Genomic DNA, 16550 nt, shown 5'->3' with positions numbered 1-16550 from the left:
TCTGCCAGCCCCCAGGGTGCCTTTCTCTCTGTCTGATATTCTCTCCATCTTTCATGCTGACTGCTTTCATTCCCTGCCTTCACACACATTCACCTAATCTCCCTCCGGAGTTCTACTGTAGGTGAAATTTGCAACTTCAAAAGCAGGATCCTCCCCCTTTCTTTGCCTGCACTCTGCAACAGCCCCCAATTTGTTTTTCATAAATGAAACTCCAAGTGGTCTTGCTGAATAAGTCATTTTCTTTGCCATCTTGTATTCCTTTTAAACCTTGGATTCCTAACCTTATCCTAGGGTTTGTTGAACACTTCAACAATGACAACGGTTTTGTGAATGTACAAATCCTGAACAGTGAGTGTGGGTCTTGCTAATTCTTACCAGGAATATATGGTCAGTCTAAGCAGTTCCCTTACTTAATCCCAAGAAGTGTACTTTTAAAACAAAATAAAAGGCCTTCCAGGGTCACAGTTAAGGACTTTCTGGGACAACTTTATTTAAAGTCTCAGGAGATAATTAGATTTCACAGAACAGTTTGTAATTAGTTGCATTCTCATATCAGGAAGCAGGCACCCATAAAGCAGGCCTTGCCACCAATTCTCTTTGCACACTTGGAGGCCTGAGTTAATAATTCACTCCACTTTTTGTCCCTGATTTAATTGAAATGAAAAGGATGCCTCGCTTGTGGTGCAGAGATGTTGTGTGTAATTTATTTAGTCAATCTCTTGCCCTCGCTACAGTTGGTCATTATCTTGTACTTCCAGCAGCGCCTTTGGTTCCCGATCCACCCTTGCCACAGGCATGAGGGAAATGTTAATTTCTCCAGCAATTGTGATGCTCATAATGTATACATTTAAAGCCTTGATTTAAAGAGAAATGAAACCAGGACACAGTTTCCACCTTTTTGTACTGACAAAAGGACATCTCTCGTGTGTATTTATATGCTTTTTTAATGATATTGTGTATGTATGGTGTGTTTATAATGCAGATTGTGGCTCGGGAGGGTCAGGTTCAGGCGCGGAGAGCTGCGAACAGGACCGGTGTCGCTTGTTTGGAGGCTCGTGGGACGAGGACGCAGAAGATGACCGCTGTGTGTGTGAATTCACCTGTCAAAGTGTGCCTCACAACCCAGTATGTATGCACTCAATAAACTGCAGCATGCATCAATAATGTATTATTTACTATTAATAAATAGACATTAATATAGACATTTTCCTCAGTATGAAAAGCAATTCAGTTCCAGTGATTAACACAGCATGACTTTCTGTTGTGCTAGTAACATAATCGTAGTGACAGTGGTAGTAATAGCAGTAGCACCATAAAACACATAAAACCTATTACTTCATCAAGACTGTACTAAATGTATATTGTACTACTGACATTCCAACCTATTCTGAGTACTGTAATGTATTCTTAAATAACAATATATGGCGTTGACCCAAAAAAAACCTACTTACTATTTTTCATAGCACTTTTAGTTGACTCATACCTTCATCAGTAGTAGTTAATTCATGGAGGTCCATCAGTTATTAGTACATGACCTAAGTATGCTCATAACAGGTAGTTGTAGTGATATCACCAAAGTCCCATACTAAGGTTGAGTGATGACAACAGAACTAACTGTTAAAGCGAGCTTTTCCTTGCCGCTGTCGCTACGTGCTTGCTCATGGGGGAATGTTGGGTCTCTTTAAATTAAATGAAAGAGTACGGTCTAAACCTGCTCTGTGTGAAAAGTGCCTTGAGAATACTTTTGTTTTGAGTTGGTGCTACATAAATAAAATTGAATTGAATTGAACTGTTTGAAAGGTTAATAATCAACTTATAGCAACATGCACCTCCAGACACGCCTCCAGATATGTAGTAAGTGTTTTATAAAGCATGCTGTTGATAAAAGGAGTGAAAACTGTAGAAAACTAGTGAAGTTGACATTGTGCAGGATTCTTTCATCAATATTTTCTGTGGCTCTTTTGCAGGTTTGTGGCTCAGATGAAAAAACCTACAGCAACGAGTGCGAGCTGAAGAAGGCCAGATGTGAGAAACAAGAGCACTTGTTGATTCGGAGTCAGGGACACTGTGCAGGTCGGTACATTAGACCACTCAGAGTTAATGTCATCACTACGTGCAGAAGCACCCTCACCAAGACTCACTGTCATTGACATCTCATTTCTCCACTCATTTCATCCATTGATGGGGTAGTAATAGCCTGGAGTTGAAATATAGTTCTGACCGCGCTGCCGTTGCCTCTCTGCAGCGTGATCACTGTAGCCGTAAACAAATGTGTGAAGAAGGTCGAGGTTAAATACAGTGTGCGTGTATGTTAACATAACTTGCTTAGGGAAGGTTGACTCAACGTACTTGGGGCTTTTTCAACAAATGCTTATGTTCATATCTGGAAACTGACCGGTCCTCTGGGGCCAGCTGGTGCGGAGAGTAAAGAATCTTTCTCGCAGGCACAATTGTGGACAAGGCTGATAGCAATAATGATTCACTTTTCCTGCCCAGACATTCGGACAATTTACACCAACTAGCCTGCTCCTTAACCCTCAGGATACCACTTTTCCCCGCTTACTTTAGTATAAAGACCTTCTTTTTGCATGTAAATGAATGTCGTATATCAGCCAGAATAGGTGTCAGATCAGGCGCTAAGCAGCAAAGGTTAGCCATCTCCCTCTCTACGGCCACGTTACGTAAATTAGGAGCTTTTGCTCCGATGCTAGCACAGGCCGGGGAGCAAAGCGAAAGGCACTTAACGGATTTCGTGTGATCATTCCAGCCTGTTTGATTCCCCCGTGGGTCTAAAAGAGAGGAGGATGGAGAGAGATGAAGAGAGAGTAAGAAAGAGGAGAAAGAAGGGAGCTGCCAGTGTTTTCACACACATCCCTTTAGATTCTGCTCCTTCTTAAGCTGGCCTCCTTGGGCGCTGACTGTCACGCTTCTCTACCATCCATGGATAATCAATCCCTTTTTTGAGGAGCCCTCTATTGGTACGAGAGCTCTGGGGTCTCTTGGCTATTGGCTAATGGGAAAAAAACTCAGATCTTGGGGAATTTCACTGCCCTCCACATTAGCTATGTGAGGAGAAACTTCATTTGACCTCAACTCTGGAAACTTATCAAAACACGTCAGCTCTTACACACACAGCATGAAAACAACCTCTTTTTTTTGAGGTTCTGATTTTTAAAAAGTTACCTATTTTGCATACAGTATCAACAGCGTCATCTGCTGCATGCACATTTATGAAATTTGCATCTCATAGCATTTCAAACCATCCTTTACAACTGCCTGCAAACTCAAATCTGGGTCAGGGGCTCTCAGTAAAATCCAAAGAAATACTTATTGGTTTACAAGACAAGCAAACACGTGCAGATCTGCTCTTGCAGGCATATGAAAGACTGGCTACAGTCAGCGCAGCGGAGAAAGCCCAGCAGCAGACCTTAAAAATGTGAGGGTAATATTGCACGTCACAGTGAGCTGCATTGTGCCTGACAATGGCCACTGAAGAGGAAAAACCCTTGAAGGGTGGAAGAACATATGAAATTAAAAGTTCTCCTTGTCCTAATAGGCTCAGTACAGATAGCTGAATGGAGCGCTGGAAAGTGGCAAGTTAAATGAACTGTGTCCAAAGCCCATCTCTGGAGTGGGAAAGCACTGGAAAAAGAGCGAGCCGAGTCATCACCATTAGGCCGAGGCTCATATCCACACCAGTAACAGTGTGATTTATGGCCCCTGTATCTCTAGCCTCCAAACTCCAAATGAGCAACACAAGAAAAAGAGATCGGGAGGGGAGGGAGGAGGCGGGGGGTGACAGAGAGAGAGAGCGACCGAGGGGGAAAAAAAGAAAAAGAAATATTTCTGCTCTCTATCTGCACAACTTTACTTTTCACTCCATAGCCTGGCGAGAATTTGAACAATGATATTTTTTGCGTTTGCCATTAAACAAACCCCCTTTTTTTCCCTCCCCTGCTGTATGTTCTGCTGTTCTTTTCCGATTTCTGGAGAAGTGCCAGGTTTGGGGAACACATTTGTTTTTATTTTGTTGAATGTAGTTCTGTATTCTGAGCTGTCACGCTAGTTTGAAGGCTGGCGCATCCTTAGACAAAGGAGCTCTACACACGGGGCGCAGGCAGAAACTGCTTGGCACATTCCTTCACATTATGCAGCATGCCTCTCTTTTTCTTTCTTTCTTTTCCTTTCTTTTTTTTTGTAAGGTTGTAGGGCGGCAGCACAATTTGGTAATATTAGACAAGAACAAATGAAGAGAACATGCCTCCTAGTAGGTGGTAAATGTCAGCTGCTGCACATTCACCAACAACGTCATTGTTTGTTTTCACTGGAGGTAATAGCGTCATTTTCCCCCTGATTTTGAGCCATTGTGGAGAAAGTAGCAAATAGAATTGTTATCTTGAAGCCGGCTGCCAGCCTCTCCACCTCTGCCCCTCAAGCCAATCTCATTGTTGGCAAAAAGTTACATGTTGCTCGGAGATTGTGTTGTCTAATTTCCCACCGCTAGACCCCCACCCTCCCTCTCTACCCCCCCCCCCCCCCCCCTCGCCCACTGTAATCACTCAAATGTTGGTGTTCTTCTTTCTCTCCTTGTGCCATCTCCCATTCTCCCTCCTCCTTTTTGTTCCTACCTCATCAGTGATTTCAGCCACATCTCTGCCCGAGCAGAAAGCGCAACAGCACTGCAGCCTGTCTGTGTACGGCTGCTGCTCCGACAACATGACGGCAGCCTTGGGAGTCGGACTGGCTGGATGTCCCAGTAAGTCCTCTCCTGTCCCACTTTTGACCCCTCACCTCTGACGTATTCTGAGTTTGTTGTGTGCACTCAAAGAGAAGTTGTAGATACTATCAGGCTGTTTCAGCATATGGAGCTTATTGTCCTTGACTGCAATTACAGTAGCAAAGTTGCAGAGCCGAAAACGTTTCATCTTACTCCAAGGAATAATTATGATAATGTTGTACCGTATCTACAGAAAAAATCTCTTCATCTGACGATCTTGACGAATGATAGCACGCAGATGGAGGAGAAAATGCTGCATCAAGCTCTTAGCTAGCGGATACAGTATAGATGGAGAAAATGCAGACTTAGAAATAAGGATATACAGAGATTTAGTGAAGGGGAAACTCACCCAAGCACATTTTCTCCATGTTTTTTTATTTGTGGAATAGGGCTTACCCAACATTTGAGCTTAGCATAAATCTTTAATACAGTTTCCATCACAGTTGGTAGTATTGAACTGTTGTAAGTTACAAGATTTCTTTCATAGTTTAAAAAAACATAAAGCAGTGATGTATTTTAGAGGAATACGCTGCCATCTCAAGCAGGTGAAGTGAAAAGTGACATCCATATTGCTCTGTTCTCCTCAGGTACCTGTCAGTGTAATGTCTACGGCTCCTACAAGGGGACGTGCGACCCAGCCACCGGTCAGTGCTCTTGTAAGCCGGGCGTTGGGGGACAGAAGTGCGACCGCTGCGAACCGGGCTTCTGGAACTTCCGTGGCATTGTGACGGAGAACATCAGCGGCTGCACACGTAAGGAATCATTTTTCTGTATCTGTGCTGAAACTGATAAGGGAGCAAATTTAGTTTTCAGCCGTTACACATGACTTCACTGGATGCTGTTTTTGCTCTTTCCCGTAAAGTAAGTATTCCCACTTACCTTAAAGTGTCAATTCACACAAATTGGTATATATACTATATATATCGTATATATTTTTACCCTGCCTTACAATTAGTGGTATCTAGCTTGGATTCAAAGGCTTTACAATCCACAAAAAAACAAAAAAAAAACAAAAGGAGGAGGGATCTGTTTTCCAGGATGCACACATAACAGATGGCATGTGCAGAAGTAAAAAAATAACAATATAGAGAAAACAGAAGGATAAATATACAGTATTCACTAAATAAATGCAGTAAAATTTTGCAAGTGTAAATGTAATAAAAGTGCCAGATGTTAAAAGCAACCTGACAGAAAAACCTGAAAAACCTGAGCAAATAAAAAAGCAAATATGCATGGATAGATTACTCTGGGGGCATGTGACTCACTGAATTCATCATCAACAATCAATATCTCTGAAGCAAAACTTTAAGAGCTTTTAGTATTAATATCTTCAATCTAGACAGTGAAAAAATAAACCTGTTAGTTAAAGTAGCTACATTTGTTTGACAGGAGTTTTGTAGAAAGAAGTCCTACTGCGTCCTTTAGTCCTGTCAGAACTCTATTGAATGAACTATATCCATTTGTATTCTAGAGAAGAACGGGGTCAGGGCCCCTTATTTGTCTTGGTGTAATGCAATATGGTGACCAACTCGTATCCTGCCGCTTAGGTAACATAAGACATGCGCTCCCAAAGCCACAAAGCATTTTCAGTCAACAGCAGGAAGCCTGCAGGTGCCTCACCCGTGGCCTGACCTTAACAAGGTTTACCCACAGCAAGCAGACAGCACGCTGTACGCCAATACACGATTCAGCAGGAGAGCAGGGAGGAGAAAAAAAACACACTTCATTGATTCCAGGAACATGATTGGGTTGATGTCCTTCCCTAGGGTTGTTTTCTTGAGTTTCTGTTACGTACTCATCCTCCTCCTCTATCTCCTCCTCCTCCCTCCTCTGCGGCCCCTCAGGCTGGGTAAACTATTCCCAACCCTTGACTCTGACACAAGGATGAATCAGAAGCGAAGCTCAATGGCTAAGGTTGCCTTCAACTTACTTTACACACTAAATGAACCAAGCTAATTTTATCCCTCCTGCCGTCATCGCCCCTAATTGATACGTTTCCTCCCTAATTGTCACGTTGGGGTTTTTTTTATCTCATCAATCTTTCTCTTCCTCTCTTTCTTTTTTTCCTCTACCTGTCTGGGGCAGCTTGTAACTGCGACGCCACGGGCTCCGTCCGGGACGACTGTGAACAGATGTCGGGTCTGTGCTCCTGCAAGACGGGAGTGAAGGGCATGAAGTGCAACGTGTGTCCAGATGGAAGCAAGATGGGCATGAATGGCTGCGACAAAGGTAATAAGAGAGAGTACCAAGGCAACCAGTGGAGTGTTAATAACCCACACGAACACACACACATACACACACCAACACTTTTTCCCTTTTGCCCTTGCTATTCTCCATCATTCTGAAGTGTTTTTTATCACTTGTCATATCCTTGGATCAGCCTTGGAGCAGCCAGTTCTTCCTCCACCTGCTTCTCACATCCATCTAGTTTATTGGCATATAGGGAAGCGGCTGCAGGCCAGTAAATTGATAGTGATTAGGAAAATACTGGATTGTAGAAAAGACATGTGCATTACACATCACCCATTGATATTTTATTTTCTCTACATCATACTCCATTTTGGATGATTCACTGTACGCTTGTGTGTTTATACTTCTGCATAAAGGACTATTGATTATTTGGATTAATACTGAAAACCGCCTCAGTAATTGCACAAGCTAAAAAGCCAGTTGAAGGAAAGGTTAGTTCCTACTGTGGGGGCCCTGCTGCTCCTTGATTAAGATGCACCATCAGATATCGACTGGAAGTCAAACACTTAATGAAGCAAGCAGTCCCAGCACAGTGGTGGGGCAGTCTGCCACACACCCTACCAGATGAAAAAGACAAGGTATTGAGAGGTGGGAGCACATGAAAGCAGGGGGGGGGGTACTCTAAGCCTCTGTGATGTTGCAACAATGCAAAGACCCCACACTCACATCCTGCCTGGTGGATGGTGGGCTCTCCGGCTGCAGCTCCTGCTGCGGCAACTTCAAGGCTTCAAACGCTCCTCTGGAGAGCTTCAGGAAAGGATCTGTGGAGAAAAAAAGACACATCGAAAATATCCTGAGTGCACACCTTTACACAACTCAAAGATACTCGCTTTTACAGTAGTAAGGCAGTGTAAGGAAAATGCTGTGGACTGTGAAACTATGAATAATTCACACTGTGTGATGAACAGGAAACTAGACAATTTCATGATTACCTTACCAGTGCACTACTCTGGTTGTAAGGAGACTAGTAGCAAGTCATTCTGTTCTAGCAGAAAAAGGCACACTGTCTGTCAGCCTGTCCTAAAGTATTACACACATGGTGGCAAGTGGCATGGGACGAGTCAGCAGCAACGACAACTATGATATTATTACATTAATGTGTTAAGGACTCAAGTATACATTTTTTTATTTAAAATGTAATGCTTTATTCATTTTGAGAAACAAAGAAAAGTGGCATTTTAACAGGCAGAACTTTTGCTTATCAAGTAAGCAAAAGTTGTGTGATTGTGAAACTTTGACTAGATATGCATGCATATTTAACTTTTAATGTAGTTTCACATTTTTACACAACTGCCACATTCAGTATTCATAAACGGCTACTGTACTCTGTATCTATAACCTATATGAGTACAGGACTGACCAGAATGCATATAAACTAATTTTCTTCCACAGGTCCAAAGGCTGTGACCTCATGTGAAGAGGTAGAGTGCAGTTTTGGAGCTTCTTGCATTGAGGAGAATGGCCAAGCCCACTGTGAGTGTCCTTCACCTGACTGCGATGAGAAAAACAAAACTAAGGTGGGTCTTTCAAATGATCTATGCTTTGGTAATAAGTAGTTTGATCCACAAGTTCGAAACCTGAACTGGAAGACGTTGCTTCAGTGGCCTACAGGGAGTTAACATGTGTTCCCATCTCTGCTCTCTCCATCTCTGTCACCGTGGAGCAGGTGTGTGGCTCAGATGGGGTGACCTATGCCGACCAGTGCCAGCTGAGGACCATAGCCTGCAGGCAGGACAAGGACATCACAGTGCAACACTTTGGACAATGCACAGGTGAGCCCAGTCGAAACCTCCATGCATCACACATTGCACGGATGGCCGACTGTTGTCAGGTCCCCAATCAGAAGATAATGAGCAGTGCCAAGGGCCACAAATTACCCCCCCCCCTGCTGTTTCCCCTCCTATCCATCTATCTGTCTCGGAAAAGTAAAGTCACAGCAGTGTGAATGCAAATTTAGCTTGAATTTTTTGTCTCCATGAAAGCAGCGGGAGCATTGATGCTTATTTGTGATTAGGCAAATCCCAGTTTTTATTTCAAAAGACATGTCTGATTCACGGATAAGATCAAAGTGTAAGGAGTCATCAGTATTCAATCTCTCTTGCGAGAATTTTGCCTTTCATTGTTTGTAATAGTGCACTTTCACAAGCTCTGTGATTATGATTGTCTGGTAGCAAATATTTAGTTCATTTCACTGAGTACATAGAGTACAGTAAAGTAAGCCTTGCTCTCCCCTCTATGCACGTTGAGTGCCAGGTGAGAGCAAACTCGTGTGAAGAAAAGTGCGAAGGAGCTACTGTGGCATTTCAAAAAACCAAAGAGCAAGGGTTTTGTAGTCTGAGATAGTAATGAGACTTCCTCTTTGCTTTCTCGCCCCTCTTTTGGGATTTGGCTTCATTTCCAAACCCTGTTGGGAAACACATCAATCCCTTCACACTGCCAGGAACACGATGCTGTTTCAGTGTGATGGGCGACTGTAGAGTACATGTGTACAGAGTAAAAGGTACAGCTCCAGCCCCCTCAGTCCAGATGCTGATGGACGCTGTTTGCATCGATGTAATAGGTGCTGGGACGAGCGCCAAGGCCGCGGCTTTCATGTACAGTGAAGTTGTCGCGCCGACCGCCAGCTTGCATCACAACGGGGTTCTAGAAATGCCGTCGGCGAGTACAGTGGGGGAAGTGCCAGCTGCGCGCTTCTGGCCGTGAGCCACTGCCAGGTGTCGAGGATTTTTTGGGTAGAAAAATGTTCGTTCACCTCGTCGCTCAGTTGGGATCAGGTGACCAAAGACAAGTGTCGCCAGAAAAGCACAGTCCTCTCCTCCTCCACCAACTGGGTCATATCCGCAGGAAACATAGCTGATGACATAGTCTGTGAGGAATTGCGGTTGCAGGTACACTGATAAAAAATACAAATATGCACAGCAAGAGATCGACAAGGCTTTGATAAGTCCCTGAACATCTGGTAATTACAAATTCAGTGCCGTGGGTTAGCAGCAAAAGGAGCCAAAATCCAGTCTGGTTTCACATTCCTCTGTTGCCTGGCAATAGAGATGTGGGTTGTGTGTAATCCCTCACCTAGCATTGCTGCACACAGACAAGGCAAGAAGATGCCTCACAGCGGACTCTTTTCTCTACTGAACCCTCGGGGGAGAAACAGGCAGGCGAGTGCTCGGGCCCTCCGACAGCTACGGAGGATCTTTTAATTTCTTCTCCCGGATGCGGTCGCACCGCGGGTAGCTGCTCCGCCGCCGCTGTCGGCTTCGGGGGTTAGATCTCGAGCTCATTTCACGTGTGGCTGGGTGCGAATTAGCATTTGCTCTGCCTCCACCCCTCACCACGCTGCACCAGCCCTGCCTGCCCTCCCACCACCTACACCCCCCCGCTGTTTACATGCAGCGTTTCCAGACACCCGGCTTTGGCTCTGTGGCATCCTAATGCTCACCGAGCTGCTATGTGGTTTGACAAGAGCGCAATGCCAAGGGCCTATATATAAACGAGCGAATATTGATCTTTTTTAACATCATTGATCTGCTGGAACTTTTTATTATACCACTGAGTAAGACTACTGCAGCACATTCTGTCACTAATGGGCAGGCCAAGATAAATTCACTCTAATCCGGCTGAAGGAGTGCCTTCAAATCTTTTTGCTTGCGACTGAGAATTTGAAGCTAACTGCGACGTTACCCGGCTCCCTCAGAAGTCCAGAGCTAAAAGACAGCCCAGCCACAGGGTGCAGGGAGGAGTTTTTCTGCCTTCTTTTCATATGGCCTAGCAAAAGATTAAGCGATATGTGAGAAAACCAGCAAAAAAAAAAGGCAATAGCTACTGTACTAAGTACTAGAGGGAGGGCATTTGGACCGATTGAGCAAACTATGGCGCTGGGGGAAAATGGCCACCATGTTGGCAATGACCTGCCTCTCCCATATGGTGTTATCACCTGTAGGTTTGCAGCAAATTGGCAACGAATGCCAGCATATGGCATCGGCAGCCCTCCGCCTGCGTGTTAGTCAGGGTTCTGTTGACTTCACCATCTCTCCTCCGCGTCCTGCGATTTTCTCTCATTATTCAATCCCTCATTCTGTTCCCACTATTTGCCTTTGCCATCTTCTCCCACTTCTAGCTTTGTTAACCTGTTTTTCTTTTTCTTTCAGATTGAAACCTTTTTTGTTTAAGCATTTGTCCCTATCATTTTCTTCTTCTGGGGCTCTGTGGTTCTCTTGTCTTTCTTTTTCGGTCGCCTATATCCAGATTCCTCCTCCTCCTCCTCCTCCTCACTGAGTGCGGCTGACACCACAAACAGTCTTAATAACCACCTTTCAATAATAACTACATGGCTGAGACAAGCCAAGATAACTATGATTTTTTTCTCCCTCTTTACACGGTGACATTACTGTCCCTTGCAGTGCTGAGAGGAAAAAAATCAAAAAGAAAAAAAGGCAAATGGAGTGTTAAACCTGATTAAGGGAAGCATTAGCTAAACAGACTGTTCTGCCAGTCTTTCTTCCCTATTTCAGACATGCTTTTTTTCCCCCTCCCTTATCCCATGTCACAGAGCTTGATGCTCATGATTTGCACACATGCCCAAGCACACATTAGGCACTTCCCAGGGTGCAAGCCGCCTGACGCTAAGCTTGGCACCTGACAGACAGGTGTAGCCAAGAGGAAAAGCAATGCAAGCCACCAGTCTTGGTGATAGCATCGCTGCTCTTTGCACTCCACTCCAAATCTCTTTTTATACAAATATCTGCCGAGCTTGAAACTGACATCCGGTTTGTCTCCCAGGCTTTCCGTCGTCTCAGTAGGTATCACATTTCACACATCGGTGAATAATTGCCGATCAAATAGGCGATTATAGCAGTATAATTAAGTCACACACATAATGTTAGGCGAATCCTAATGAGGCATAATCTACGGTATAGGTTTTTTTTATCTTCTGTTCATTTCACCCATACACATTTACACTCATGGGACGTAAAGAAATAAAGGAAGAATGACAGTATTGTCACGCCTGCTTGCCTCAGCTAAATCTAAAGTGCTCACTTACGTAGCATCTCCCTGCCAACTCACTTCTCCCCCTCAGGAGTTTTTGTCCTATTTATCGTTCTTTTATCACAGACTGTTTGTCCTTTTGCACCAGAGCTTTTTGCATCGGTAATGATGGTCTCTCTACAGAGAGCCTCTTCTCTCTCTCTCCTTCATTTGGAGTGATTTTTTTGCTGTGTGTGTACGTGTTTGTGTGCATGTGTTGACAGCAGTATGTTTGTGGTGGCGTTGACGGATGCTCACGCTCTCTGCAAGCAGCAGTGTGCCGTCTTTGAAGCCGGAGTTAAAGCCGGCTTTTTTCGCCCCATTTCTATCAATCATTCATCACCGGAGGCACTGGCTGTTGGTGATTAAAGCTTTGCTACTGGCGGGCAGCATTTGAATATGGATATATAATTCATAGGCATTGGCACACCATGCGTGCACTGCACAAACATGCATATTGTGCACACAAATGTTTGCCATATGTACACACACACACACAAGCACAAACACATACTACACACCATGCATCGATATCAACTGGAGTGGTTTAACCCTGTGTGGGCAACATAACTCATCTGCAGGCAAAACACACTGCAGTGAATGCATCTGTTGGCATATTCCATATCCACTTTGCATATGGATGCACTTTCATTACTTAAGGTTTGTCAAATAAGGATTCCTGACATCTCATCCATTGCAGGGTTTTTAATTAAAGATTTCTTTTACAAATGGGAGCCTGCATATTTGTGTGTTCATTTTAATGCAATATAATGACATTGTGGGGCACCAGGGAGAAGGGTTTGAAGATTAAAAAAAGCCACGATCATTCAGTATCATGCAGAAGTAAAAAGGTTACTGTTAGCAGTAGGTTAGGATAATCATTAAGTGACTTTGTTATGCATAATGGGCTAATGATGTTACTGTTTCCTTTTGGTGTGACTTTTTGAGCTTGTAATGGAGTTAGGTGAAGCCAAATCAAACATTTCCATCTTTGCTCAGTCATTCATCCATTCCTTGCTTCCTCCCCTTCCCTCCACCAGAAACCATCTCCGAGCCGGCAGTACGACCCACTCCCAACCCCTCCGCCTCTTACCCCAGCTCTGCCGCCACCATCACCACCACTGCCCCCATCCACCCCAACATGGTGTGGGCCATCCCGTCTCCGGAGACAGTGGCGCCAGGGGACACCACCCCCTCTCCCACCATCACCCACAACCACCGCCACCCCATCCACACCCAGCCTCAGCCGCGGTCCACCGTCGCCGCAGCCCACACCACCTCCTCCTCTCGCAGCAGCCCCACCCCCTCCGCCGCCTCCTCCTTCGAGGGCTCGGGCAGCGGGGAGCCAAGCGGAGACGAGCCGACCGAGGAGGAGGAGGAGGAGGAGGACATGGACGAGGACAATGGTAGCGGTGTCACAGAGTCCAGTGGGACACCGGAGCCTGTCGGTAAATCCCCACTCTTTCACTTCATTACCCATAATGCTTTGACGTGTATGGGAGGGGCTTATTTTTCAAGAAGGGTTGGACAAACTCATAGTCTCTTCTTAGCTGACGTCATTACACATTCATGCTATCATCTGTTAATTGACAGTTACATTAAGATCAAGCACAGGCTCTTGTATTTATATGCAGATTGTTTTGGGGAGTTTCAATATCAGTCATGCAGCGAAGAGAAATCTTTGTAAACACATGATGTCGGTATCATCTCCACTTGCATTTGATGTATATCTCAATTTCAGACAGAAAGGAATCTGTTTGCACGGTTCACTGTTGGTACATCACCCATGCTGTTTTCTCCCATTCCACCGGCGTGCTCGCTCTCAGCAGCTCGCAAAAACAAACCCAGGCTCTGTAAAATACACTCTCGACAGGCCAGATGAAACTGTTGGCCCGCATCTGGGGATCTCTGGAGCTTGACTTGACAGGCTGATGTGACTGGGAGGTTGAGGTGCGAGCGTGTGTGTGTGCAGAGGCCGCGTACCTCGTCACATGACTAGTCTCAAATCTTTCTCGACATGCCCTGCTGACTGTAACAGCAGACCGTAGTTTCTGGGCCTCCGCTCGGACATCAAGGGATGACTGAGACTTTTCAATCAAACCTTTTTTGTTGTTGTTGTTTTCCTCCCATCCATCCACCCCTCGCCTGACAGCTTGCAGTAACAGGACAGGATTGATGGAACAGCATGGCCCCAGTGTGCTCTTCCTCAGCTCTTCCTCCTCCTCCTCCCTCGCTCTTTCTCCCCGAGTCTTAGATTTATTCTCTTGTCAGAGGCTGACCAGAGTGCTCGGTGACGCGAGGAGCATGTAGCCTGTCTGCCAAGGAGACCCGCTGTCTAGTGGCTGTGTGTGTGTGTGTATATGTGTGTGAAATTAATGTGTACCCAACGTGTACATTGTGCTTGCGTGCTGAGGTACCAGCGCTCACATCAATCTGTGGGCGTGAAAATGTGGGCAGATTAGAAGATTGTACAGTGCAGATTTCAACATGGACATTAATAATAATAATAGTAATAATACGTTTTTCCATGATCGTGTGTGTGTGTGTGTTTGTGTAGTGTACCTGTGTGCTTATGTTTTGTCTGTTGAAGTCTTATCACCCTCTCCTCATGTCACTGAGTTTGTCCAATTCTAAGAGCACATGTCACTGTCTGAGTATATAAATGTGAGCAGGTCAAAGGTGTGTGTGTGTGTGTGTGTGTGTGTGTGTGTGTGTGTGTGTGTGTGTGTGTGTGTGTGTGTGTGTGTGTGTGTGTGTGTGTGTGTGTGTGTGTGTGTGTGTGTGTGTGTGTGTTTTTGTAGGCTTGCTTTGTTGAAATCTTCACTTTTCTGTGTTGGCATGTTAGTGTGTGTGTGTGTGTGAGTGTGTTTATTTGACAGTTTTCATGGCTCCCACTGGAGCCATGCAGAGTCCCCTTGCTGTACCGTACTGCCCTCTTTCCCCCCACCATCGCTCTCTTCTTTAGCCCAGCATCTGTAAATCTGCAGACCACACGCCAACAGATGCCCTATAAACCCCAGCCTCCCCCCTACCCCCTTCTCCCCCTACTCTTCCCTCCTCACGCTTCCTTTGACCGCGAGTCCTTGAGCAGGAACGTCCCTCGCCTCTGACGTCTTTACGACTTTGTTTAGCCGCTAGCTGTTTGCCTCTGCGATTATTTTCTAATCTCTGTGCACCCATAAACTGAGCCGCTTCAACCAAGACACCCCCTCCACCAAAACCATCATTAGAGAGGACCAAGGGTCCTGCTGCACACACTCTCATCCTTCAGAGACAGAAAGACCAGCCGCTTTTATGTCTTTCATGTCCCGAGACAGCCATATACACAGTGAGCATAATGCAAACAAGATTGTGTGTTTTTTCCCCCTCCTGGGAAGCCTTGAAGGCAAATGTCAGCCAATGAGCAGTGAGCAGTTATCACATCCTCTCATCATTGAAAGTGCTTTGTGTGTGACATAACTAGTAACAGTGCCCATTATGTGTTCTCCGCCTGACAAAATGAGTTCCAGGTGTAGAATGAATTCCCATGAAAATGCCATATAATCGCTCCTGACAGATGCCTCTATTAGCGTCCAATCACCGGTCAGCCGGCTGAAAACACACAAGCATCTGCAGAAGTTGTAGGTTTTGACCTTAGACAGTTACTCGTCCACAGAGCCGAAGAAGACTTTAAAAATAGCCTCCTCTGGGTTTCTGAGATAAGCCGCCTTGAATTAATACATTTTCTGAGGCTTCATGAATTATTATGAGCCCCTGTGTATCACCCGCAGGTCCCACAGTGGCAAGCACCACCGTACCCACAGCTGAGGATAGGTCTTCCTGTGACAACATGCCATTCGGCTGCTGCCCCGACGGCAAGACACCGGCCAGCACTCCAGAGGGCGCCAACTGTCCCCGTAAGTTAAATGTCTCTTCAAATAACACCTTCTCTACCTTCTAATTACCTAAATATTAACCTGTTCATGCACTTTGGTTTTATTCATGTCTGATGGTACTGCATGATAAGATTTGATAAGAGAGCTGAAATCCTGAGATCACTTCAATGCTAACTCTAGCTTCTGTAAAGTCACAGAAGTTCAGTCTCTATTGAGGGTTTCTATAATTGGTCTTTCTGAAGGAAAAAAAAACATTCAGATACAGTAAATAAGTTTTTACAATAGCACTTGCAATTAGTTGGTGTGATTTTTTACAAATTTAAACAACAAATTACTTTGTTAGCATTCAAACAAACATTAAAGAAATAATGCAACAATATGGAAATAAGATTACTGCTTGCAGTGCTGGGAAGTGATTAGCATTGCTTAATGTTCAAAAATATTCATACCAACCCCTCTAAAGCTCGCTAATTAACTCACTGTATCTCATTTGTTTAGCCAGTATACAAACATATGTAAATATGATTCATTATAGTTTTCAAGTGAGTTATGTGCTGTTTCATAGCTGGCTTTTCACATGCTTCCAGTCTTTATGCTAAGCTAAGCTAATCACCTCTTGACTC

General features: G+C 44.8%; 1 protein-coding gene across 1 annotated transcript in view; it reads left to right on the top strand.

Moving 5' to 3' along the window:
- Positions 1-16550, top strand: part of agrn (agrin) — a 162313-nt gene that overhangs the window by 106774 nt on the left and 38989 nt on the right. The window contains exons 10-18 of the mRNA XM_062426785.1: positions 983-1125; positions 1968-2073; positions 4637-4756; positions 5365-5529; positions 6863-7006; positions 8420-8544; positions 8694-8799; positions 13093-13500; positions 15823-15948. Of these exons, the coding sequence (XP_062282769.1) occupies positions 983-1125; positions 1968-2073; positions 4637-4756; positions 5365-5529; positions 6863-7006; positions 8420-8544; positions 8694-8799; positions 13093-13500; positions 15823-15948 (1443 nt within the window). The remainder of the gene's footprint in view (positions 1-982; positions 1126-1967; positions 2074-4636; positions 4757-5364; positions 5530-6862; positions 7007-8419; positions 8545-8693; positions 8800-13092; positions 13501-15822; positions 15949-16550) is intronic.

Source organism: Scomber scombrus, chromosome 10, assembly GCF_963691925.1.
Source record: "Scomber scombrus chromosome 10, fScoSco1.1, whole genome shotgun sequence".
Taxonomy (NCBI): domain Eukaryota; kingdom Metazoa; phylum Chordata; class Actinopteri; order Scombriformes; family Scombridae; genus Scomber; species Scomber scombrus.
This window is presented reverse-complemented; position numbering and strand designations above follow the sequence as displayed.